Source organism: Chaetodon auriga, chromosome 10, assembly GCF_051107435.1.
Source record: "Chaetodon auriga isolate fChaAug3 chromosome 10, fChaAug3.hap1, whole genome shotgun sequence".
NCBI classification, from domain to species: Eukaryota; Metazoa; Chordata; class Actinopteri; order Chaetodontiformes; family Chaetodontidae; genus Chaetodon; species Chaetodon auriga.
In genome coordinates this window covers 23675527-23703143 of record NC_135083.1, presented here as the reverse complement: position 1 = coordinate 23703143, position 27617 = coordinate 23675527, and the positions used below count along the sequence as shown (strand labels likewise).

General features: G+C 41.4%; 2 protein-coding genes across 2 annotated transcripts; both read left to right on the top strand.

Moving 5' to 3' along the window:
• The first annotated feature begins 4755 nt into the window (after positions 1 to 4755).
• Positions 4756 to 5922, top strand: LOC143327329 (olfactory receptor 2G3). The gene has a single exon (XM_076741612.1). The coding sequence runs from the start codon at positions 4756 to 4758 to the stop codon at positions 5920 to 5922; it is 1167 nt and encodes a 388-aa protein (XP_076597727.1).
• Positions 5923 to 12183: 6261 nt separating this feature from the next.
• Positions 12184 to 25802, top strand: LOC143327320 (phosphatidylinositol 4,5-bisphosphate 3-kinase catalytic subunit gamma isoform). Its single transcript, XM_076741599.1, has 12 exons — positions 12184 to 12595; positions 13414 to 14600; positions 15556 to 16219; positions 17319 to 17384; positions 18042 to 18267; positions 19338 to 19432; positions 21096 to 21239; positions 21368 to 21458; positions 22590 to 22720; positions 22931 to 23042; positions 23290 to 23447; positions 24492 to 25802. The coding sequence occupies exons 1-12, from the start codon at positions 12359 to 12361 to the stop codon at positions 24747 to 24749; spliced, it is 3369 nt and encodes a 1122-aa protein (XP_076597714.1). The 5' UTR covers positions 12184 to 12358; the 3' UTR covers positions 24750 to 25802.
• The last annotated feature ends 1815 nt before the right edge of the window (positions 25803 to 27617 follow it).

The window sequence follows — 27617 nt, the reverse complement described above, 5'->3', positions numbered from 1 at the left end:
ATTGCCCAGTGCAGGTCTGCTATTTCATCATTTCAGCAGCAGGGCCATTTGATGCTGTTTGATGCTTTTTTTTTTTTTGTAGCATTTAACAAGAAAGGAAAGCACATACATTGAAAAAAAAACAACCCCCCAAATTAAAACAGAAACAAAATAAGACAAAAGCTAAAAAGAAAGGAGACAGAAGAGGTAGTTCAAAAGTGAAAGAAATATAAAACGGCAGTGATGATGGAGGTCTGTGTGTCTGTGTGTGTGTGTGTGTGTGTGTGTGAACGCATCATGTACACAACATCTGTCGTACACCAGGCTAACAAAGCCTTCACCTTGTCAGTGTACCCGGAATATTCTCGATTCCACCTCTCCAAGCTGCCATTAGCTGCAGAGGTAAGCCTCTCTATTTCAAATACTTGTTCTATTGTTTCATACCACAGATGTATTTCTGGTGTTTTGGGTTGTTTCCATATCCTTGTCAGTTGTTTCAGTGCGATTAGGCGCAACATATTGAAGACCTTTCGCTCCTTTAATTTTGTCTTACAGTGCATGTTCATACTCAGCCAGTTTGCGAAGGTCAGGGAAGTCTTTCAATGCTGTCAATTTTTTGAGGGCATAAAGGCCAAATGCCAAACAGATGTTATGTCCAGTTGCATACAATGAAAAGATAACTGCTTGAGTTTGTTTTATTGAATTACCTCCATATTTCATGTTTAACCTGCACTTTCAATTAATAACAATCATGAGGGCAGGCATCAGTTTGAAAGTCTAGAATACTCAGATTACACTTAGTTTGTCAAGAGTATTGTTAAGGGCTGAGGAAATGGCTGGACTCCGAGTGCAGAACACAGACATTGATGATTTGAGTGATGAAAAGGATCTGTCATCACTCAGAAGATGTACTGTGTAGATCCAGAGAGAAGCCGGCAGGCAGGTGAGGTGAGTGAGCAGGTGTTTTGGTGGACTGGAACAGGGCAGACATGGCAGAGGGATGCACAGAGAGCAGAGTTAGTAACTCACAAACAAGGCAAACAAACTCGAGCATAGAACAAAGCACGACAACAACCTGGTGAAGACTGGTGGTGAGGAGATCGGGGTTTTTCACTACGTTTACACGTGGCTGGCCATTTTCATAAACGACATTTCACCCTCTCTGTTTTCAAAAATAACATCGTGCACACATGTCTGTTTTCAGAACTTTTCGTTTACACTAACCTGTGTATGTATGCCTTCGACGCTGGCGGTGACGTGGACTGGAGGGGGGAGAAGTTGTTGCAAAATGGCTGACCCCGAGCACTCATTGGTCTCTGCTCCTCGATATAATAGAGCACCTGTATTTGCAAATGCAAACATATGAAAAGGGTTTGCACCAACATAAATGCGACTGCTACTCTGAATGCATCCATGATCACCATAGCCTAATGAAAACGTAAACATAGGTCGCACTTTTGGCGCAGGTGCAAGTTCTGTTGACCTGCTAAAATGGCGAAGAGTAGAATCAAGAATGACACGTTAAAGTAGAGCAAATCATGGTTCCCCATGGGCTAAATTTACTGGATCTTTTAGAAGGTTGATATGCTGCCTATCTACAGAAATCAATTGTGTTATAATTATAATAAAAGAGTACCATTTTCTTGAAAACTGAACACTTTTTCTTGAGAATATCTTATCAGAACCAACATTCGATATATTAAATCTCATTAGAAACCACAGATCTTTAGTTAAAATGCATGGCAAAACCCAAAACCCTTAAATATTCTGATTATCAAAAATTGGAAAGGCTATTCATTTTTGATGTGTCTCAGTTGATCTCAAAAGCCTGAAAAAGTGAGATTGGCATTTCTTCTGATTTCCCTGCTGTTATACGTGTTACGTTTTGCCACAACATATTTTGTCAGTATGTCATTGTAGACATGAAAGTCTGAAAATATTGTTTAAATGGCTTTTCTTTTTGGACTTTTTATAGAATTGTTTGGAAATGCATATGCAGCATTCTGGATCTGGCATATATGAACTTGTGGCGTCTTGAAAGCCAGTGTGGGCTGGGTGTAGCTGTATGCACGACTCATTCATTCGGTCAATATCTGCTACATGGCTACATGGATGTTTGGCCTTGATGTCAGAACAATAAATAAACTAATATGATGGTCATAATGTTTCCTATTTATAATACAGAAATTGCATAGCATAAATCCTGCCTCAGATGTGTGACTGACCTCTGCACTGCAGTTACCAGTGTTTAACACCAGGAGTCACTTTTTAGTCACTTGGTCAAAAGACGATTTGCTTTTCAATAATTGAAGGCAGTACAGCACTTTTCTCTGTGGAGACTGGAACTCTTGCTTATCAATGAAGCATTGCACATAAAAGCCAGGCCTATTTGTTGGCGGTGTCAAACAGGATAGAGACAGGGACATGTGGGAAAGTTTTCAGATTTCACTACTTGATATCTTAATATAGAGCAGGGGTGTCAAACTCAAATACAAAGTGGGCCAAAATTTAAAAAAAAAATGTCAGACTGGTTCAGTGTTTATTGAAAACTGATTGAAATGACCTTATTACACATACTGAACCTGGAACTAACACAGTCTATAAGTTACTGCTTATAAAACAACATTAATTATTAAATAAATGAAAAATCAGTTGCACTTATTTCTTATGGCTTTACCTGCAGCTTTCCATAGCAATTTCACATGAAAACATTTTCCCACAGGCCAACAACAGCCAAAAAATAATTTCTTTCAAATAAAAACCAAAAATGCCCAAACAGTGCAAAAAGTCAACATAAATTAAACCTGAGTGTGCTGCTCTCTGATGCACACTAGTCTAAGCCAGATACTTGAGCCTGGAACTAACACAGCTTCTAAGACCGTTTTTATCTATAAACAACAACATTAAACATTAAATACAAGAAAAATCAGTTGCATTCATTTCTTCTGGCTCTTTAAGCAGCTTTTCCAGAGTAACTTACCTGTCACGGTGTTTCGTTTAGTGTCTTCTTACGTTATATTCTTTCATGACAGCCACACTGTCTCCGCACAGGAGACAAACAGCTTTGTCCTTCATACCCGTGAACACATACTCTGCCTCCCACCTGCCTTGAAAACCCCTGTTTTCAAAGTCCACCGTCCGTTTAGCCATTTTTCGGGGAGAGGGTAGCTGAAAGTTGTCCACAGGTAACGAGCTCCATCAGGCTGCTGATGAACGAGTGGGGCAGGGACTCGCGCTCGCGGTCCTTTGATTGACGTGCCAACGCACTGGCAGTGCATTGTGGGACTTGTAGTACTAGAGGTGCGTGCAATATACCGGCAGACCAGCTCTAAAAATAATTAGATACTATCATGCGGGCCAAAGATAATTCCATCGCGGGCCGGTTTTGGCCCGCGGGCCTTGAGTTTGACATATGTGATATAGAGCATCCTCAAACTGATGTTTGAATGTGCCCGGTAAACTTTGCAAAACAGCAAATAGGCAGGCAAGCCAGGCAGTTGCTTGGAGCCCCTGGTCACTGGAGGGGCCCCGGCCACTTATTTACAACAATGATTATTGATAGGCCTGGGCTTCCAGGGACCTCTGTTGGTCCCTGGACCTCACTTTGAGAACCACTAATATATTTTTTTAGGACCATTTCTGGACCATGAACAATTTGTGTCCATTTTTCGAGCTGTCAAACTGTCAAAACTCAAACCAGCTAACTTCTCTGTGAGGAAGAGGTCAAACATGCTTTAATATCACAAGGTACTCTGCGTACATCTTTCTCATGCTGGACTGTTTGAGCTGTCAATCACAAGTGTCACTGATAAGATTATTATTAACATCAATTATAAAGTCATTTAACTGTATCTGTAGGCATGCAAGTGAGCTAGGATCCACAATGCACTGATCTGATGTTTACCAGGAGTCTTGAAATGATTTGAATTATCAAATTCTGTGAATTATCAGTGGTTGCATACTCAGGAGTTTTGACTCAAGAAAAAACAAAACACGTTGAGTTGCATTAAGGAAAAATGTGTGATGTTTTTCTTTTTTTCTTTTTCTTTAAAGAAAAAAAAACACATTTCTGATTAATGATGATTTAACGACAAAGGAAATGTGACTAGATTTCTGGATCCAATCGATATTTTATTACTTAACAATGAGGACACTTCACGCGGTCCGGTAATTGACCACTTTGTAACATGGTGTCAGGATGCCTTTCTTGCACTGAATGCCTCAAAGTCTAAGGACATGTGTATTGACTTAAGGCATAATGTCAGTAACACTGTAAAACTAGTATAAATGGTCAGAAAATAGAGGTTGCTAAAGAGTACAGGGATTTAGGATCCATTATTGATGACAAGTTATGTTTTGAGCCGAATACTAGTTTGCTTTGCAAGAAAGGTCAGCAGCGCCTGTATTGCCTTAGGAAGCTGGCCAAGTTTAATGTGGACAAGACCCTGATGACCCTTTTCCATAGGTCCATTGTTGAGTAATGATTGTGCGTGTGATTTGTACTATACTATCTGCGGTGCAACAAATTGCTCCACTGGGGGAAATAATAAAGTAACTTGAACTTGAAGAAAAACTTAAATTAATTAGATTTTAGTTATTTTTTTCAGATATGGAAATAAATAAATATGAAAATAAATCAAGGCTCTTTCTCTCAGAGGATTTTCCTCCGTGTGTGTGTGTGTGTGTGTGTGTGTGTTGGGGGGGCGCTTTCAGGTTATAAATCGCGGTCAGTCTCAGTCACGTTCATAAGATAGAACAGCTCAAGCTACTAACAACATGTCAACGACACCTGTGATGACGGCCACGGATGCACACAACCTCACCGCGCAGTGCGACTGGCTCAGCGAGGAGAACCGCACTGACGCTGCCCGCTGCCTTTTTCTGTCTGTGCTGCCGTATGGACACATGGTTCCAGCGCTGATATGGACGTTTGTGTTGCTGACCGTTTTCTCTCTTCTGGTTAACGGGTTTACCCTGTTCGGTCTCGGACGCTCCGAGGACCTCTCCTGGGAGCCGCGCGTTGCTTTCTTTAAGAATCTGATTTTGAGCGACCTTATCCAGACTGTCACCTTTGCCCCGGCGATCATCCACTCACTAGTCCAACGCCGGACGATGGAGTTCAGCGTCTGGTGTAACGTCCAGTACTTTGTGGGGTGCACCAGCATTTTCTCCAGCCTCTTCACCGTCACATGCATGGCTCTGGAGCGCTACTTGTACGTGTGCCACGCCATCCACTACTTGGTCATCCTCACTCAGGTGCGCCTGCGGCTTGCCCTGAGCCTCATTTGGATCTACTCCATCACCATCAGCGCCATCAACATAACGTTGCTGCACACGGGGACAGAGCAAAAGAATGACCGTGTCACCAGGGGGTTACTGTGCGAGCCGGACACCGTGGAGCAACACATGGGTTTCCCCCGCGCCTCTGCTGTCTTTCGCAAAGTCACTGGCGCCTTCACTCTGCTGCTGTGCCTGGTGGTCTACGCTCTATCCTACCTGAGGATGTACCAGTACGCGCGCAAAGCGATGATCCCGTTCAACGCGGTCAACACAGCAGCGCGCAAGACTGTGCTGTTCTACTGCGGCATGCTGTTCCTGCAGCTGCTTCCGCTGCTGCTCAAATCCACCTCGGACGCGCTGTGGGAAGTTGAGGGGGCCGTGGCTATGACGACACTGTCATCTCACTCTCAAGGCGTCCTCAGTGCGAGAGCGGTCCCCACGGTCACGGCGACCGCACTCCACATGTCGCTGCTGGTAGTGCTTTTGGTGCCACCGTGCATCAACCCGCTCGTATATGGGCTGAGGAACGCGGAGATGAGGCAGGCGCTGCTCCGGCCGTTCCGGTGGTGGATGGTGGCGTTGCGCGCGGAGGAGCGGACAGGAGCTAGAACCGTGCGTCAAAACGGAGCTCAGGCAAGGAAGGCAGAGCTCAGCGGCCAGTGAGATGTTTTACAGGCAAGGCAAGGGAAAGGAAGTGTATACATAGAGCACATACAGTGATAGTACATTGTCAAAAAATATCCGTGAAGTTCACAGTGAAGTGCTGTGAAGTCATGACAGTAAAATAAGTGTTAATGGAAAAAAACAAAAACAAAAACACAGTGAAACAGTGTTTGTACAGCAATGGTTTGTACTGACCCAAACACAGCTGTTGTTTTTAAAGTAAAAACCATAGTTCTTTGGAGAATGTACGCATTGCTCTAGTTTAAACCCAGAAAACCTGTAATACAAAAAGCAGTACTATGCAGTTAAAATTACAATGGCAGTGTTAAAATAAGGTTTTCTGTCAGGTAGATTTTTTCCATACAGATGGAAACCGTATTACGCTTTAGAAATTAAATTGTCATACTTTGAAGATATATAGATACAACCTGAAATTGTTAATTGAAGGGTTTCAAACTGGATGAGCTCTGGCGGTCCAATGTAGGAGCAGTAGAGTTTGTTTCTGTTCTTTCACTGGACTACTGAAGTATTGTGGATGACCCATCTCAGCGAATTTCACGTTTCTGGCTGCCGGGCACTTGCTAAGAATGATTACCTGCAGCTTTTGCGGCAAAACGCCAGAGACACTGAGGGTTTACGTGCTGCGTTATAGACCTTACAGGGATCAACTTGCTGTTTTCGCTTTTGCTGTTTTCAAATGTGTTGGCACCGACTGCTAGCAGACTTCTTGCACTTATGCAGCTCTTAAAGCTTGTTTCTGTCAGGTACACTGCACCAGCTCCCTCTGTTAGTGCTACAGCCGTTGTAACAGATTTTAAATTTTTCATTTCACTGTGTGAGCACCAATGCCACACAGTGAAAGAACTTACATCTGTCACCGTACCTCTTACCTGTTGCCATTTCCTCCACCTGAGCAGCCGGTACTTCTCCACCCTCGCTCCCCTTGCCAGCCACGCCCACCTGCCTACTCACCTGATCCTCACCTGATTCTCATTTCCAATCAGCCCAGTATTTATGCTGCTCTCTCACACTCACTCATTGCCAGATTGTTCTTTGCATCATGCAAGAGTCTTCAGTGCTCATTATCAGACTGATCTGTCATTACTGGACCTGCCTGCCTCAGGCTTCACCTGATCTTCATTTCTCTGGTAAATACCTCTGCCTTGAATGCTTCGTTCGCCAAACATTTCAAGAGACTCTCAACAGTTCAGAACAGGACATTGATCTGTACTACGGCTTATCCGTCTCTGGCACGCCTGGTATCGAAGTCAGTGTAAGTGACTTCCGTGTACTGACTGGTGGCGCTGCATTTGGGTCCTAAATCAACAAGTTACTATATCCACTTAGAAGACAGTGGAGGGGCGATCTGTTGGATGTCCAATAACTGGCTGTAAAACTACATGGACTGTGAAATCGTCCATGCCTTGTTAACGGGCACTCATTCCATTGAATCAGTGTGTCACTCCTGGTCTGCCGTGGAGGAAGGACTGACCAAGGATGGGTTAAAAGCAGAGAACGAATTTCACATATGCATGGTGTGTGCAGTTTCCCCCCAACTCTGCGTGTTCTGTTGATTGTAACGAATAAGGATGCCTCCTCCTGAAATAAACATGATCTTGGACACTGGTGGAGAAACCATACAAAAAAACTGCACATGTATGCTTTGAAAAATGCTAAATTTAGCATAAATGCATCCACCACTGCTGCATTTTACGCCCTTCTTTCCTCCAAAGTTCTTGGCCATGTTTCCTGTCTGTGTCTCTACTGTCACAATTGAATAAAGGCCAAATGCCATAAACTTTAGATTTTCAAAATGGGAAAATAAAATTATAATAAAATGAGATCAAATGATAACCGACCCACTAAGGTGGTACCTTGAACAGCTAAAGCTGTAGAACATGGTCCTTATTCATAAATAAAGTTGTGCTCAACCTAACTGACACACAGGAAACCTCATTAAAACAATTTTATGACTATGCACAGCAAAAACTACTGTTATTGTACAAACCTTTGCAATTTGCATCCCATAAACATAATGAAAGTGGATCATTTTTATTGTCATTTCACCTATTTTGATATATAGCTTATCATCCACTATGAGCAGCTGCAATCAGGGAAATGTGAAGAGAGAAGGCCATGATGAATTCATCTTATTTCTTTTTTGTTTGCCTGTATTTCCCTCTTACTCAGCCCTGCAACCTCTTTGGTGCTTTGGAACACAGATATTTTAGTTTCCTCAATACTCAGCAACAAAGAGTGGGACAGGTTTATGGAAATCCAGCCATGACCCCTGACATCATTTTCAAAGTGCAATTAAAGACGTAGATGTTTAAACCAGGCCTAATAGTTCAATTTAATGGCAGTCTTGTGTGTGTGTGTGTGTGTGTGTGTGTGTGTGTGTGTGTGTGTGTGTGTTTTAAATACAGAGCTGGATGTGGCATTAGAAATGAAAACAATGGGAAAAAACACACTGAAACATTCTCTTCCTTAAATTATAGATGAGAAAAGATATGACTGGAATTGACTAAGGATACAAATGGACAGCAGAGAAGTAGTGTGAGAAGTTTATTTGGATCTTCAACATCTTCCAGCCTCTCTTCTCTGTGAAAGAGCATCTGCATATATTTTAAAGCCACCTCTCACCAAACAATGCATCTTGTATAAAGCATGGGCAACCATTCCCAGCTCAGGGGCCAACGAGAGCTAGCTGTACGCAAACATGGCTGGTGAAATGAGTCATAAATGTACACTTTTCTCTTCTCTAGTGGTCAGAAGGTGCTTAACACCTACCACCACTTCCTCAAATAAATTGCCCGTGCTTTTATCATGGTCAGAAAATGCTGACACTTGATCACCTGATAACTAGATCAGTGCCAATTAAGTGTCAGCTTATTTATGCTATCAGCCATGAGTCAGTATGTTTTCCTTACCCAGTTTGCTTTGACAGTTAATGTACAGCTGTTTATTGACCATTTTTTCATGGTTGCATAATGTTTCAGTGAGTTTTATGGGGAAATATTAATTTTCAACCAAAGTGGTAACCGATTGAAATTTGACATTGAAACACTTATGTCTTGCTGTATTGCTTATGTGCTCCAACACGCTACCTGTATGTGTAATTTGCCTTGACTGATTTATGTCTATTAATCGTTTGCCACGCTCCTCCTCAACTCTTGATGAAGGCCTTGTGATCATTTTTGATCAGTGGCAACAGCTCTTGATGTTATGCCTGTTCAGGACTGATGCCAGAACTGTCACTGAAGCAGCAGCCAGATTAATCAAAACATGCAGGGGTTACTTTCATACATGCTGTCTATTGCGTAAATACCGCAAACTTCAAGTGGTTACTGTAAAGAACATTTTTATGATGTCTGTCTATGTATTACGACGGAGGATTAGGGCCACATTAAGGGGAAAAAAAAAAAAATTATTTACGAGAAAAAGTCATTATTAACGAGAAAAAAGTCATTATTAACGAGATTAAACTCATTATTAACGAGAAAAAAGTCATTATTAACGAGATTAAACTCATTGTTAACGAGAAAAAAGTCATTATTTACGAGATTAAACTCATTATTAACGAGAAAAAAGTCATTATTAACGAGATTAAACTCATTATTAACGAGAAAAAAGTCATTATTAACGAGAATAAAGTAATTATTTATGAGAATAAAGTCATAATATTCAAACCTGCTACTTTTGGAGACACTTGGCAAAATGAGGGCTACAGAGGATTTGTTGAGTGCTATTTTAGGATAGGTTTCACAAACAAGGAGTCATATTTTACATTCCGACTCATAAATTTACGGGAGAAGTCGATGGGAGAAAACGCCAGAGACGGGTGAGGATGGTTGATGTACTACACAGGGCTCTCAAGTCTCACGCATTGAGCGTAACAGTCGGTCTTTTGTCACGCACTCCCACCACACATTGTATTTCTCACGCTGAGAAAAAATACTGGTAAATTTCTCTGGTGCACCGTTGCTATGGAACCGGGGGGAATCAAGCACGTCTGCTTTGGAGTCGAGCCTGTCACTTACATGTCAATCAAAAAGTAAAGGGGCGGGCTAAAACAACGCAACAACGAATAAAAAAGAGCATTATTATCACGTGATTCTGCTACAGCGGAAACTGATCAATACTGGCCCATTGATCAGAGCATGGAAATCTAGTTAATAATGACTTTTTTCTCGTTAATAATGAGTTTAATCTCGTTAATAATGACTTTTTTTCTCGTTAATAATGACTTTTTTCTCGTTAATAATGAGTTTAATCTCGTTAATAATGAGTTTAATCTCGTAAATAATGACTTTTTTCTCGTTAATAATGAGTTTAATCTCGTAAATAATGACTTTTTTCTCGATAATAATGAGTTTAATCTCGTAAATAATGACTTTTTTCTCGTTAATAATGAGTTTAATCTCGTTAATAATGACTTTTTTCTCGTTAATAATGAGTTTAATCTCGTTAATAATGACTTTTTTCTCGTAAATAATTAATTTTTTTTCCCTTAATGTGGCCCTAATCCTCCGTCGTAATGTATTCACTGTGATTCAATATTTAAAATGCTTCTGTTGAGTTGTTCAGTTGTTTGTTCTGTATTTAATATTGTGTATATTTTGGCATTATGTAAGGTCCATATGGAGATGTTAAAAGAATAGTTTAACATTAAGGAAATCAGGTTTTTCACTTTCTTACTCAGAGTTAGATGACTGGATGGATACCACTCTCATGTCTGTCTGAAAAATATGAAGCGGGAGCCAGCAGCCAACTAGCTTAGGACTGGAACAGGTGGAAGCGGTTAGTCTGGCTTTATCCAAAGGTAAAAAAATCCATTTACCAGCACCTCTAAAAGTGACTTATTAACATGCTGGTTTGTCATTATGAACGTTTGTACAGCCTGTTGTTCCAGTATAAATATTTGGCCGTCAGCAGCTGACCTATTAATTTCTCCTTTTTTTAGGTTAAGTAGAGGAGCTCACATTTTCTGCCATCTAACCTACCATGCAGGGTTTTTAGATTTGACTCGTACATTAGAAGAATTGATGTCTGATGCATTTCACGCTGGTACTTTTGTTCTTAAAAATGTTATGTCGTTGCTATTTTGCCCGCTGAGAAGCAGGCAAAGAAATCAACATCATCTTCACATTCAAGCTGGAGGACAGAACAGTAGACCAAACAGTATATACTTTACCTCCATCATCCACCTGTTGAATGCCAAAGACGGGACACAGGGGAGAGGAATCCAAATATCTTAGGCAAGTGTGAATATTTGAACTCTTATTTTATTTAAGGGACCATTTTCAACTGTAAACATCAATGTTGCACCAAAGTTAGTTTAAAAACTACATGCTGTGTACTCCCAGCCACCTCTCAGTGACTTTGATTACTTTGCCTGTTCTGACTGCTTACAAAGTGTTGACCTCTGTCTATTTCTTGATCCAAGTAAACGTGAAATTGATCTCGATGTCTACCTGTGAGTTGTGCTTTTGTTGTTCAAGCTTGCTGTATTTCTTCAGCCATTACAGATATACCCACAGGTAGAGTTCAGGTGTAGAGACACAGGCCATGCACAAGGCATGTTTTTACAGCAGAAGAATTCAAAGGAGAACTACAGTACTTCCGCTTCTGAGCCATACTTCTATGAGTTATTATACAGTACAAAGCCTCCAGTAACACTGCACTACCTACAGTATCCACTCTTATGACGCAGTATCTGCTCATAGCAACTAAGGCATGTACATGTACTGAGAGCTTGGTGGTTACATAACAACCCCATCATTACATCAGTGATGGCATTCATAAGCATCACTTGAAAATACCCCCTAATACATTATGGCTAATGTGCCCAGTAAAGTATCACTAATTGCACCTGTCATTTTAAGATACTGTAGGTGGGTTCAAGGCACACCCACATTCCAATGTGCAGCGACTACAGGGAATAGCAAGCCAAACAACCCAAACAGGTTTAGTGTATTCCTGTAAGTCACAAATGCATTTCTTGTAATGGTGTTAAAGTACCCTTTAGCCAGGCCTGTCGCGAAGCACCAACTGTGAAAATGTCAGAAAAGATAACTAATTTGTCATTCAAGTGTAAAAAGGGAAGAAGGAAGTCAGGTTCTTCACAATGTCAGTAAATGCTTCGTTAGTGTTTGTCTCTCCACTGGTGTTTGAGAACTGTGGTATACAGGAATGAGGAAGCAGAGCAGTTACAAAAAAGGAACACACAGTATTACACAGTCAAACAGGTACAGACTCACACGCAGTCCTCAGGATCTTAAGAAAGCATCACCTGCCAGGAGACGGTTTCTCTAGTTTTCTTAATCTTTTGCTTTGAGAGCACACTACATCTGGAATGCCATGTTAACAGCCTGTGAATCATAGTGCAGAAATAGGGAAAATAACCAGGCTTCGGTTCTGCTCTCCTGAAGTATCGATGGATCCAGCATTGCTCCTCAATCTGCCTGCCAGTCCACAGTGTCTGCCTGGGATGTTGACTCAAAGTTGCACTGAGGACAACCTGAAGTTTATCTGCCAGTTTAAGGCTGGGCCTGGTCCACCGCAGGTGTCTGGTGATGAGGATTACAATGTCAATATGGATTGTGAGTCAGTGTCAGTCATCCTCCCTGCACAGTGCAGTGTCTACCAGCTGCGGCTACGGATCTGTATGCAGGTAGGCAAACACCCACTGGATAGTCTGCTTTTTTGGCTTTCTTGGGGGTTTATGTATTCTTATATACACATTTACTGCAGAGTACATTCATGTACTAAGTCACATACAGTATACTGACATTTTGTTCAGGTGGTGCTGGTGATGGTGGTGGTCGGGTTAGAAATGGGGTAGAAAATCTGTGAGTGGAGTGGCTCTAAGGATGGTTAGAATGTCGGTCAGTCCACCACTCACCTCTCAATGTCTCAACAACCAACAGCTGAATTTTATTTAGATTTGGTACAAATATTCATGGTTTGCAGTGGGTGAATCCTAATGACTTGGCTGATCCCATAACTTTTCCTGTAGTGTCACCATGAGGTCCACATTTGTGGTTTTTGTGAAACGTCTCAACAGCCATTTAATGGATTTCCATGATATTTAGTTAATAAATTCATTTCCTCCTCAGGATGAATGGTCATTTTTATTCAGTTACTCAAAAGTTCAATTTGTTGAATAGCTTCTCAGTAAACACCTGGAAAACTAAAAACATTCCCATCAGCCTCAGCTGTAGGTTTAATTATCTGTTTTTGCAAATGTTAGCAAAGTGCTAACACAATAAATCAAGATGGTGAACATCTAAACCTGATACCTGTTAAACATCAGGATGTCAGCATCGTCATTGTAAGTGTGTTTGCATGCTGACAATGAAGTCAAGCCTAAAGCATCTATAGTTCAGCTCACAGAGCTGCTAGCGTAGCTGTAGATGTTTAGTCTAGTTTGACTCTATGATCAAGCTGCAACCATCAACATTTTCCCAATATTTCTCTTTATACCTTCAGGCCCAGGAACAAAACTGTCATCCAGACCCACTTGCAATACTGGACCCAGAGAAATACACTCTGCTTTATGCCAGAGGAGAAGACTGGTATGAGGTCTATGATGACTGTCAGGTTATCAGGACATTAGACATTCCATGGTCATGTGACAACACTGGGCGTCTGTTGGCACATGTAGTGGCAAAACCACTGGTGGCAGTTGATTCAGAGGAGAAGAAGAAACAGCAGCAGTGTCTGGCTTACCTGATTGGACACAACCTGGAGAAAGAAGAGTCTGACAGACTTGGTGAGCTCACATTCACCCGCAGAAAACTGGCATCTCCGAGAAGACAAGAGCTAAGGAATCGGGATGACGTGTTATATGCCACAGAGCCTTGGATAACATGTGCCCCTATTCCAAATGACCTACAGGACCAGCTAAACAGAAAGCTCCCTGTCACCCTCCATTACATGGGCAAGATCAGCTTCAGCATACATGTTGATTTTAGTACAACCCCAGAAGTTCTTCTTCAAGTTTTTAGAAGGGTGATAGCAGACCAGGGGGTTGAATATGACACCTCTGATAATGTGGTTTTTAAAGTCTGCGGGAGGGAGGAGTTTTTATCTGGAGACTACCCCCTCAGCGATTTCCTCTGGGTTCGACAGTGCTTGAAAACCAATCAAGACCTCCACCTTTCTGTGGTCCCTGTGTCACTGCTTGGCGATGAGAGCGTCAAATTTGAGGACTGGCCGCTTGTTGATGCTTCCAGTGGCCAGTTCACCTCCCACGATGATCTCCGCCTAGAAGGGAAGGATTTGAATGATATCTTCATGATATCTTTGTGGGACTGCAACAGAAGACTCAGAGTCAAATTACTTGGCTTTGACATCCCAAAACTTCCAAACAAATGCCCTGAGTCTGTCTATGTAAAAGCCTCTATACTTTATGGTAACAAGGTTCTGTCTTCAGTGTCCTCCGTTCCCAAGGCTTTTGCAGATGAAGTACTGTGGAATGAGTGGCTGGACTTTGATGTTCTCCTCAGGGATCTGCCACGTGGAGCAAAGCTAGGTTTCACCATTAATGCGTGTGGTGGTGACATCTCCCCAGTAACCAAAGACTCCAAGTCTCCATCGCCTTCAGTCAGTAAAGACCTACAGAAAGGGAAGGGGAAGGTGCTCTACTTTGTCAATCTTCTCCTCATAGATCACAGGTCAGGTTTTTAAAATCAATTACAACTTTGTGATGTATGAGTGTATTTTCAGTGTTGAAATGTCAAAAATAGCTATCACTGGAACATGAAATTTTACCATAGCTGATTAAAGAGCAACTTGTAGGTTGAATTTCCTACTGAATCTATTTCTACTGAAGATTTCATAACAATTCCTCTTGAAAAAGTTAATATATTGTATGATTTTACTAGAAATGTATGTTTAACGAGAGATCACACCAGTCGCAACACCCATCAACATGTTGATGTTCCAATCCCATCAGTCATTAGTACATTATTACATGAGTATTCAGTACTCATGGGTCGGACCACAATCATTCGATACCGGCCTTTTGATCTCAACCACAAACCTGTAAAGTTTCATGACTGAATCTTGGACATGGTGATGCAATCATGTTGACAAAATCTGTTTGCAGACAGACAGACATGTGCCATCTTTTGACATCTGTCAAAGTCCTGAAAATTGCCTCAGCAGTAGGTCTTACTACAGTAGGTGTCCTGGGACAAAATTTGATCATGATGACACACCCACACACACACACACACACACACCCACACACAGAGACTCACAAGGTGAGAAAAAAACAGCCCTTGCTTGGGTGCATTTTGTACAGGTGAGGAGATGGGACTTCACTCCTGCATCGTAAACAGCACATGCAATGCTCAGAAGCTGAGATAGCACATATGCTTGCAAACTTTGCAACATTATGAAGTGACACAACAAAAAATTGCATATCGTCAGCTAATACTAGTCACTCACCAAGCATCTGGGACAGACAGTAGCTTGTCTCGCGAGGGACCATCAGCTCAATCCCAAGATACGAGCTTTTTAACTGTAGCAACTTTGAGATTCAGTATTGCAGCTGGAATTGGCTGCTGGCACCAGACTTGACCTATCTCTATTAATTCCAAGTGTTTTCCTTGTTTGTTCCTACAGGTCCATCCTCAGTCAGGGCCCCTACACTCTGCACATGTGGTCCTACCCTGATCTGGAGGAAGAGGCCATCACCTACCAAGCAGACAAGCTGTCATCTGCTACTAACTCAGAAATAGCTGACTCCATGGCTATCAGCTTCCTTCTGGACCGCTACAGCTTCCCTGTGGTTCTCCCAAATAGCTGTAGCCCCTCAGAATGCTCAGACAGTACCACTTCCAGCCTCAACCTCACCAAATCTAGTGCTTCCTCTTATGCACTCTCCTCCTCTTCCTCCTCACCCCCCTCTACCTTACCTAACACAGATTCTCTTTCTCTGACTGTGAAACCTACTCAGGGTCCATTGACTGATAATATAGTTCTCAGATCCTCATTGCCATCCATCGGCACCAAGAGGGCTTGCCTGAAAAGGTTCCGGGAAGAGAGCGTCCGCTATGCCTCAAATTTACCCCATTATCTACGCAATATTAATTGGATGAACCGCAGAGTGGTTGAGGATGTCCACTGGCTGCTGGGAAACTGGGATCCTGGGGAACTGGATATAACAGTGGCCCTGGAGCTGCTAAGCATGGATTTTGCTGATGTGACGGTCAGGAGACTAGCAGTTCAGAGACTGGAGAGTCTGAGCAATGACGATGTATTGAAGTATCTGCTGCAGCTGGTGCAGGTATGTGTTTGGAACAAAATAGACACTGCAAAGCTTGTGCAGTTGATCTAAAAAAAAAATATATAGGTACATATGTGAACATTCTTTCCTACTGCATATGCGGTTCTATTGCCTTTGTGTAGATTTAGATACGTTAGTAGGCCGATTTATATGCACACCATTAATACCTAAATTATATAAATGACCAATTACAGAGAAACATCTAAACTAATAAATTTCAGCATAGTTCAATATTTGGTTGAACTTCTTATATATACCTTTGCTGTTTGCAGCAATAATGGTGGCAGAGTTACCACTTAGAATTAGTCATTTCCCTTCATTTCAGACAGAGGTGGGCAAAAACAGCTTTATTATTTCTAACCAGCGACTGCTGAGATTTTTTTTTTTTTTCAAACAAGGCCAGTCCTCCAGAAAAATCTTTCAAATTACACAGAATAAAGTTTCGAACTTGTACAAATTGAATGAAATCCCTATTGGTGACCCCATATTTGCTTTTCACTTGTTGAAATGTGAGGATTGAGCCTCCCTGAATCATGTCCCTAACAACTTTAATGACCTTGTGCTTCCAGCCAGCCAGGCCAGCCTGAAGGGACCACTGAGATTGATAACGAAATGACATTTGCCACTGTCAGATTTTATCAGCAGCAGCTTGCTAATTAATACTAAAATTAACTCTGTCAGTTGGTGGACAACACTGACCTTTTCATTTTTCCAGCTGGAATTAAAATGGGAACCCTCTAAAAAGAGTCTCAAGTATGTGCTGGCTACGTACATGTCATGACAAAAGACTGATGCTAAAGCTACATGACCCAGGCATTTTTGCTAGTTTTCTTTTCTTTTAAAGGGAATCAAATATAGTTGCTTCAAAATATATTTTTCGGACCTCCATTGTTTCAGTTAATATTGTGTTTAAAAAGAACATTTTACAAAGGTGCATTTAATCAAATTCCTGCAAAATAGCTGATACACGCAAAACCTGGTGCCTGGTTGTCTGGATCCCTGTTGTATTTACCAATGACCTCAAGTTTCCATTGTGATGGGTTGAGACTGCAGACTGGTGACACTGACTACAGTTTTTCCACACTGTGTATTCATACAGACCCTCAAAGTGGAACCTTACCATGACAGTTTTCTCGCTCGGTACCTCATACAAAGAGCTCTGCGGGTGAGTCACGCAGCATCCTGACACTCAGTGTACACAACACATCTTACCCCGTTAGGATTCATTTATAAGTATATATGTTAGTGGTACATTGTTTTGCCTTTTTTGTTTCAAACTGATACATAGCACATGTTTTTTCACCTATGGCTTACACAGAATGGATTATCCTCACAGCGGAGCATTTATTTTGTATTTTTCAATCTGTTTGGTTTGAGTTTTCATGGATAACTCTAACATTTTCTTTACTTTTTGGATGGATGTGATGTGATTGTCAGCAAATTCCAAACATGACCTCTTTTATTTCTTCATAAAGCGACTCAAGAGGATCCAGTTTTTTATTTATGCTGGACAGGACATGCTGGACAGGACACTAATCTCAGTCTCTGCTGTCTGTCGGTCATCTGTCTTTGTGTGAGGATTGTTTTTTCTTTTGGAAGGTTTAGTGGATGTGCGGCTGCTTCCATTGGAGTCCATTATTGCCTTTTGATGGTAGTGGCCATTGATAAAGGACTCCCATATAAATACTCCACTGTGAGGGTAAACTGTATTTCGAGTGCTACGGGAGAATAGTACAAAAAAAAAAAACAAAAAACAAAAAATGCAATCTGTGTTTTAAGGATAGGGTTTGGGTTTGATAGTATGAATTCCTGTTCACTGCAGAGCAAGAGAATCGGCCACTTCTTCTTCTGGTATGTCCGCAGTGAGGTGGCAGGGTGTCCATACTTCCGCCAGCGCATGGCTGTGATTCTTGAGGCCTACCTGCTGGGCTGTGGTCAGGCCATGCTTGACAGCTTCACCTGGCAGGTCCAGGCTGTGGAGGCCCTGCATGACATTGCTATAATGATTAAAAACCTCTATCCTGACAAGACAGACCTTTCTCCTACAGGTGAGACATGTCAAAGAAAGACATTTTCTATTACAGAATTATAGAATAAAGTCAATATTCTTTTTTTTTTTTTTTTTATTATTATTCCAATTAGTTTGACTCTTTTGTATTGTTTTTGTCAGCATTTTTTATGCTGCCATCTTGATTAGGTCTCCCATTCAAAAGAGATTTTCAGCATCTACAGGACTATAAATAAATAAGGAAAAGATTTAATGACATTTTTATTTTATATTGCACCCTCCATAGAATTGGGGAACATGTAAAGAGACATATTTTTTAAAAAAAAAAAGAAGAAAAAAAGAATTGATCCTACACATCCCATAATGCAACATAATAGTGAGGATCTGAGTTTTTTCCTCACATGCCATTTCTACCTCAGGTATCACTGAGTCAGTTAACCTGACAGTAGAAATATGGAATATATCATGTACCCTCGATCCCTGATTATTCTTAATTTAAGAGTTGCTTTTGAAAAATAATATTTATTAATATAAGAAAAAATATGTGGCAGGTGACCTGAAAATTTTCCCTTCCACAGCCAACATTTACGCTGTAATTGGCAGGTGGCAGATGCTAATTTCATTTCCTGAGCCTGAGCCTCTTTCATGAAAATCATGAAAATGCTAATGAGCGATGGGAAAGCATCAGCTTTCCCGAGAGTTTCAATACAAAGATATATTTTACAAATAAATTCAAACAGTCTTCTTCCTGTCAGTGGATGGCTGAATGGCGTTTGCCTTAATGTACACAAAGAAATCCAACCACAATGAGTTGTGCAAATGTGGATGCTTTTGTTTATGTATATTACGAGGTGCTGCACACCTGCTGCTCATTGGTCAATAATTAACACAACAGGTGTTTGTCTCTCCTCCAGCTTAGACAGAGACATCACATTTACACATAGTCATTGAGTTCATTCTGGGGAGTTGATTATTTTTTAATGGGCGTTTTATATTTAAAGACTTTTTGTTCTTGTTTGGGTCCCCCTATCATGGAAGAAGCCACCTGGCGCATTGCTAATCTAATTTGCCTCATCGTGCCTTTCTGTTTCTGTGTTGTTGTTGTTTTAGCTCCCCTCAAACTTCAGGAGCTTCTCACAAACTGTAATCTGCCAAACGAATTCCTGCTGCCCTTTGACCCCCGCATCAAAGCTGGAAGGATCCTGGTAAGCCTTGCTAATGTGTTCTGTGTGTGTGTGCACTGAATAGAAAATGTCATTTGTGTTTTTAATCAAACACAAAGTAATATGCATGTAAGCACAACACTGACATGAATGAATCAATGAAGTTTATGGCCAACATGCGTTTACTAGACATGGAGAAACATTAGCATGCATTTGAAGTTTTTGCCCACCTGGTGAATGTAATTCCAATGTTCACTCTATTTTTAGCTTTGTTTTGCTCCTGCGTCACTTTGCTTTCCTATTCTATCCATCTCCATTTCTTCCTCCTGCCCACTCTCAAGCAGATTACTTTTGTTGAAAGTGCAAATATCTGCACTTTTACCCTTCATTTTTGATCAGTAAGCTGATCTAACTAAACTCTGACTTATGGCAGTTAGAATGTGAAATTATTTCTTGGTTAACATTCATGTTGCACATTGCTGGAGCATTACATTCAAACACCCATATCAATAAAAATGTAACAGTGAGTGATATTAGACTGCCCAATGCAGTTATGACTACAGTGTGCCCAGTGAAGGATGTAGCTGCTGTTTGTGCCCAGACCGATGTGCTTAAATTGGATGTTAGAGGAAGGGCACTTCTAAATAAATGTATTTGCTGGTCAAATAAAATTAATCACAGTACTATACTGCAGTTTTAAGGCTAGTCCCATCAGACCTTTATTGAAACCCGTCGATCTTAACACCCCCTAAACGTGATTGAAAATTGAGATGTAATTTAACACCTTGTTAAACCTTGAATCACATTTAGAGATGAACTGAACTTAAGAGTTGAGGAACAAAAGTACCAACTATTTTTTAATATGATCTAGCCTTTCATACATTCATTAACAATTAACAAGGTGGTTTGAGTTAAACGTCACTCAGAGGAGCTGTGGCTTCACCTCCAGGTTTGTCACTCTATTTCTTGCCTGTCTTGCATTGGGGACATGATGGTGACTGAAAATTGCACCGTTTTCTCCTTCAGTCTTAGGAGCTAGAAAGCTTAGGGCAGCAGCAGCTGTGGACCACAGTAGAAGTGGCAGCAGCACCCCATATCCCTGTGTAGATCCGTCCCTGTAGTGTGCAGTGTAGTGTATCAGAGCTTTTTGCTGCCAACAGCTGCCTGTGAGAGTGGTGGATATTAACCTTTTAAAACATTAGTGTTTTAAAGGGTTATGTGGTGTCGTCGATGAGAGTGGACTTACACCCAAAGGATTACATTGTAGCCTTTGCAGCCCGTTGTGTGGCTGTCGGCTGTGGCGATCCATTGCACCAATTCCCAAACTTTTTGTACCCATTAGTCATTAAAACCGTAATATATGTAAAAATAAGGCCCAGGTTTAAAAATACCAGAATTACCCTTTCTCTATTACCTTAAATATTCAGGATTTAATAAGCAAAAATCAAAGTTAAAGCATGGAAAAAACATCCTTGGTTGATTATTGAAAGCGTGACTCGAAAGGTCTTCCTCAGTGTAGTGTGTGTGTGTGTGTGTGTGTGTGTGTGTGTGTGTGTGTGTGTGTGTGGCTTAAAAGTAGACTGACAACATAAACACGACCTCGTTCCTGAAGTTTTGCTGAAGCTGATTGAGAAAATTCATGTTCAGGCTCTTTAAAATTGAGTTACACAGTCAAATCAGTCCTCTTTGTACCCCCCTCATCCAGCTGGACAAATGCAAGGTGATGGCCTCAAAGAAGAAGCCACTGTGGCTGGAGTTCTCGCCCATGCCGTCACCCACTTCTGCTACACCTGTTGGAATAATCTTCAAACAGGGGGACGACCTCAGACAGGACATGCTGGTCATTCAGGTCAAGGAGGGTTTTTGTTTTTCCTTAATTACTCATCTTTCTGACAAAAGCACGTTGGTGTTTTATGTTGGTGAAAGTATTTCAACCTTTGGATTAAGTGACACCTGATTGTGTATCGTCCTGTTTAGACTCTGGTGGTGATGGACTCCATCTGGCAGGAGAAATCTCTGGACCTCAACCTTGTTCCATATGGCTGCATCTCCACAGGACACAACATAGGTAACAGCATGAGTATGGCTCAAACCAAGGCCATAGCCAGGAGTTTTAGAAATGCTGAGGCCATGTGTTGAGGGCCCCCTCCACTCTGATTCTGGAAAATGTATTTATTCAATTAGCTGTTTAAATGTGTTGTCTGGGATTTTCTCTCCACTGCTTGCAAAGTCAACACAACCCCTTACTCAGAATATTTTCTCTATTAGTGCATATTACGTAGTTTTTTTCAGGCGACCTCCACAGAAAGCACAACTGTAAAGGCTGTTTCAAAGCTCTCTCCAGATATAATGAATTTGTTGTTTATTTATTATGTTGGCATAGAAGCAAAATGTAAGTATAGTTTGTCTAGAAATACTGGAATCAAACTGTAGAATGTGAAATTATAATAAGGTTGCAAAACTCCCAAATTCCTAGAAAAAATACAACAGACGTGAACCCAGTGTCCACAATGGTTTTGGGACGTACGCTTCGTTTGCCTGTACATATATTAGTGTATCGATTTAAGATTTTTGTTTCCTTTAATCTTTGTTACATTCCTGTTTAAGCTCAACTCACTAGGTCAGTTTTCTGTTTGGGCTTCTTCAGAAGTATTAATATCTCCAAAGAATTCAAAGTGTTTAGCTCGTATCTTACAGAGCTTACACAGGAATTCTATGAAGGAAGAAAAGCTACTGAAATGAGTTTTTTTCCTGCTGTATTTATTGCTGTACTGTTCAGCTGAAATTCGTAATCGTACACTTGTAGTAAGCAGAGAGTGTGCAAAAAAACTGCACTAAATATCAACTACCTTCCTTATTAATGCTGAGTTTTTCTTCATACTACGAGTCGTTGTTTGTTTTGTATTTCCAGGTGGTTTTTGGTGGGCTTCTAGTGAAAGCCGGGACTTGACTGGTGGAGTGACCTCTGCATGTGTCCTTCTTTAGTTAGTCATTACAGGATGGCAAAATATGGTGGAGTGTAATTAGGAGATAATGAGGAGCTTAGTAGGAAAGGACATGCATGCTTAATGTACAAGTGCTGTAAAACACTGAATAATCTGGTGCTTCTTTTAAACCCCCAGGATATGACCAAGACGTCCTAGTGACATTAAAAAAAACAAAAAAACAAAAAACATAAATAAAGCATTCTCCTCATCAGGTATGATTGAGATTGTGAGGAATGCAGCAACCATCGCTGCAGTCCAGAGGAGCCATGGAGGAACGACTGGAGCCTTCAGAAACGATGCTCTGTTTGAGTGGCTCAAGTCCAAATGTCCACTGCAGGAGATTGTAAGTAATATGGAAAACTCAGACAACATTCAAACCCAGGTTTCATACAAGATTTGAACCCACATTAAGTTCTAATATTAGATCACAAAAGAAATGTATGCTCCATTCAGGCCATGCACCTTATTAAACGGCACACTGGATCGCACATGTACTGTTCTTGTTGTGCCATGCTACCAGTTATGTCACTGCCGTGATCTCATTTGGCTATAGCACTACAAGACTGTGGAGAGGTTTGTGAAGTCCTGTGCTGGCTACTGTGTGGCAACCTACGTACTGGGTATAGGGGATCGGCACAATGACAACATCATGATCACAGACCAAGGTATGCAGCACATAGTCTTATCACATCACACTGGCTATTAACTGAACTTAGTCCAGTAAACCTGTCTGCATTTGTGCAAATGTAAACAATCCATCTGTCTGTCAGTTAGTGAGAAACATGAGAGATCCTTTAAACCTCAGATAGTGAGAGACTGAACGATGGAAAGATGAATGATCGAATGAAACACTGAATTATGAATCCAGATGAGCTGATTAACAGAACTTAATGCTTCTGTATTTCCTCTCAGGGAACCTGTTTCACATCGACTTTGGTCACATCCTGGGCAACAGGAAGCACTTTCTGGGCGTGAGCAGGGAGCGTGTACCATTCGTCCTCACACCTGACTTCCTGTATGTCATGGGCAGGGTCAGAGGGCGCAACAGCCTCTACTTTCAGAGGTTCAGGGTGAGAAGACCTGATTACTTGTGTATAGATGTAATTGTGTATATTTGTGTGTGTCAATGGTAATTATATTTATTATTTTAGTAATTACACAACAATTATACTTTTATTTAACAGAGATGGCTGGAGTTGTTTCATCTTTTTCTATTGTTAGCAAATCCTGTCAAAAAACTGAAAAACTTTCCATTTTAAAGCTGTGGTAGGCAGTTTATTTTGCGGCATCACTCGATAAAAATGACATAACAACCTTTCAGCATATTGTAATCCACATCATCTGTGAGAAAGGAAACTCGAGCCCATGACAGTCACGGGCCGTTTCAGACAGAGGGTGTTCCTATTGGCTGTCCTACAAATGCGGATGTATCTGCACGTCCCTACAGATGGTGGAAGCTGAATCTTGCAAAGCCAGACCTGTCTTCACACTTTATTTTAGTGCTGTGCCACTGCTGGAAAAGTGAAAGTGAAAGCCTGATTCAGTGGTGGAGAATTCTGCGACTTGTGATAAATTTCCAATCCCTCCTTTGCCCACAACAATGTGTAGAACAAAACACATACGTCCAGGTCATCTCCAGTCATTCTTGAAACGCTGGCAGAGTGTCTTTGAGAGGACAGGTAGCAGCTGGGGGACAGGGCTCATGTGGCTCATCCCATGGAGAGCAGGCCCTACAAGCCATGAGGGGACCTGACCTTGTCTTGGGTTTGAGGGACTTATCATGGAGATATGAGGCAGCAGAGAGAGAAGAAGAAGGTTTTGTATTGCATTATGTTCAAATGACCCTTCACTGTTGCTGTGCCTGTAAAGCCTTCCATTCTCACACTGCTCATATGGAGTTGACGCTGATAATGATGAAAGATTTTACGGTCAAAAGTTGCAGTATTTTTTAAAATACCTGTTGTTCAATTGACTCACAGAAATAAACAAACGCCGGCTTCTCATTTCTAGCTGACTGCAGTGGATTTTGGCAGCTAAAATTATTTTAGAAGTGTACCTAGCTAATGTAAGCTGTTGCTAATGTTGTCTTCCTTTCCGTCTCTTGTCCATATCAGGACACTTGCACCCAAGCTTACCTCTCCCTGCGCTCGCACTCTCGTCTGCTGGTCACTCTTTTCTCCCTCATGCTGCTGACGGGCATCCCAGAGCTGAGCGCTGCAGAGGACATGCGCTACCTGCGGGAGGCACTCCAAGAGGAACAGGTTGAGGCAGAGGCCAAGGAGCATTTCCTCCAGCAAATCTCTGTGTGTGAGCAGCAGGGCTGGACCGTGCAGGCCAACTGGTGGATCCACATGGTGGCAGGCATCAAGTAGACTATTGGCGTGGAGGTGTTGAAATGCTCACATATGTGTGACATTGATTTTTTTTTGTTTGGTTCTTTGTTTTCATTTTTTAGTCTTATTTTTATGTATTATTATATCCATGTGTTGTCTAGCATCCCTCTCCACCAGTATGGGCCACCAGCAAGTGTGTGTATAGCAAAACATTCAGTCATGGCCAAAAATATTGGCACCCCTGCACTACTGTCAGATAATGCACCACTTCTCATAGAAAACTGTTCAAATTACAAATGCTTCAGTATTCACTTGTTTATTTCTTTTGTTTGCATTGAAACAGCACAAAAAAGCAGAAAAAAGTTAAATCTGATATCATTCTGCATAGAATTCCAAAAATGGACTGGACAAAATTGTTGGCACCTTTTCAGACTTGTAAGAAATCGTTGTATTTCAAGCATGTAATGCTCCTTTAATTTGTCATTAAACTCACCTGTGGCAAGTAACAAGTGCTGGCACAAGTCCATCTCCAGAGATCTAAATGTTCCTGTGTCCACTGTGCGCAATGTCATCAAGACGTTTACAGCCCATGGCACTGTAGCTAACCGCCCTGGACGTGAATGGAAGAGAAAAATTGATGAAAGATTGCAATGAGGAGTTGTTCAAATGGTGGATAAAGAACCTCGATCCACTTCCAAACACATTCAAGCTGACCTGCAGACACAGGGTACAACAGTGTCAGCTCGAACTATCCGTTGCCATCTGAATGAAAAGGGACTCTATGGTAGGAGACCCAGCAGGACCCCACTGCTGAAACAGAGACATAAAAAAGCCAGACTGGAGTTTGCCAAAACTTACCTGAGGAAGCCAAAATCCTTCTGGGAGAACATCCTGTGGACAGATGAGACCAAAGTAGAGCTTTTTGGTAAAGCACATCATTGTACTGTTTACAGAAAACAAAATTAGGCCTTGAAAGAACACGGTCCCTATGGTCAAACATGGTGGAGGTTCACAGATGTTTTGGGGTTGCTTTGCTGCTTCTGACACTGGATGCCTTGACTGTGTGCATGGCATCATGAAATCTGAAGACTACCAAAGTCCACTACCACAGTCAGAGGTCATGGGTCTTGCAGCAGGACAATGATCCAAATCATACTTCAAAAAGCACTCAGACATGGCTTGAGACAAAGCGCTGGAGAGTTCTGAAGTGGCCAGCAATGAGTCCAGATCTAAATCCCAGAGAAAACCTGTGGAGAGATCTCAAAACAGCAGTTGGGAGAAGGCACCCTTTTGTCCAGTCCATTTGTGGAATTCTATGTAGAATGATATCAGATTTGGCCTTTTTTCTCTGCTTTTTTGTGTTGTTCCAATGCAAACAAAAGAAATAAACATGTAAAGTCCCTGTTCACCTCAAATTCACCCTGAAAAAAAAAAAAAAAACAAGACAAAAACACCCACAGTCAAAATATCCTCACACTTACATCCATACATAAGTTATGTACACGGTACACTGTCCAAATTACTAACAGCCTACAAGAGACAAGAAGTTTGTCTTCATTGTCATAATTCAACAATCATAACTTGTGAAATTTTATGTCACTTAACAATTTCTAAGTGCTTCCAAAGCTTCCTTTCTAGAAGATGTTTCTCCTCTCCAGTTTGACATGGATAGCTTCTTTTGCTCCATTATTATTCTCAAATGAATGTCCCTTGTCCTTGAGATGTAGGTGGACTGCTGAGTCTTGACCTGAGGTGTTGGTTCTCCTGTGTTGTGCCTTGTGCTTTGCTTTATTTCCTCAATGTACAAGTGCATTCCTCTCTGCATTACACTGCATAAACAACATTGCTCTGTTTACGTTTGGGTGTTCTTTCCTTGGGGTGGACAAGCTTCTGCCTCAGGGTTACTGGCCTTGAACTGAACAGGGATGACAATCACGAGACTTCTAAGTGCCGGTACTTCTAAGTGCTTCCAAAGGCGTGACCTGGATGAATGAGAATCTCCGCATACATGTCAATTAACAATAATTGAATTTTAATTGTTTGGTTCTATAGTGTGGGTAATGTAGGTACAAGGCTCCGACAAGGAGGAAAAATACACGGAATAAAAAAGACTCTGCTGCATTGATTTTATCCTTTCAGTTGGTGAAATACTCTTTTAAGGGTAGAAACACAACAAGCTGGGCAGAACTGCTGGCTCTCATTCATTTCTTAGCAAAGTAGCAAATCCCTTGTGAGCAGCATAATAGGCAGAAACAGCGCAGGGTGACATTCAATAAGTGAACAGACGTCCTGATGTGGATTTCAGGTCTTTGCCTTTTTTTATTCAGGTAGGTTTGATGTGCAGGACTGATAAATCATTTTAGTTTAGATATTTTAGTTAAGATATTTATACAGGCATACATCCCACCATAGTGGTGGGCAGGCACGGAAATGACATGGAAAATATCACACAACCTCCAACTACTTTGCATCATGGCTTGAGCACATATTCATATGTTATTGTGTATGACCTCATTTTGTGAGATAAAAGTTACATTTTCCCATAATTTGTACAGTATGAAGTCATTTGCATGTTCAAAGGGACACACCATCAATTGTACTTGTCAAGTCATTTTAGTCATTTTACTCATCATGACGAGTGCTGCTCACCCCAGTAAAAGGTGACATGGAAAAGTCTGACTTCATTTGTGTTCATATTCTCAAAAGTAGTACCTAATGGTCTCAGAACATCTCTCTTTGTGATACAATTAAGGTCACGGGGGGGCCGGGGGAGTAACACACACACATGCTGCACATACATGCATGCACAGTATTGGAGCAGAAGGAGGACAGCATATGAGGAGAAATGTAGGCAAAGGAGGGGGCAGGAGATGAGTATAGGGGGTATAAGGGTGGGGTTGGTATGGG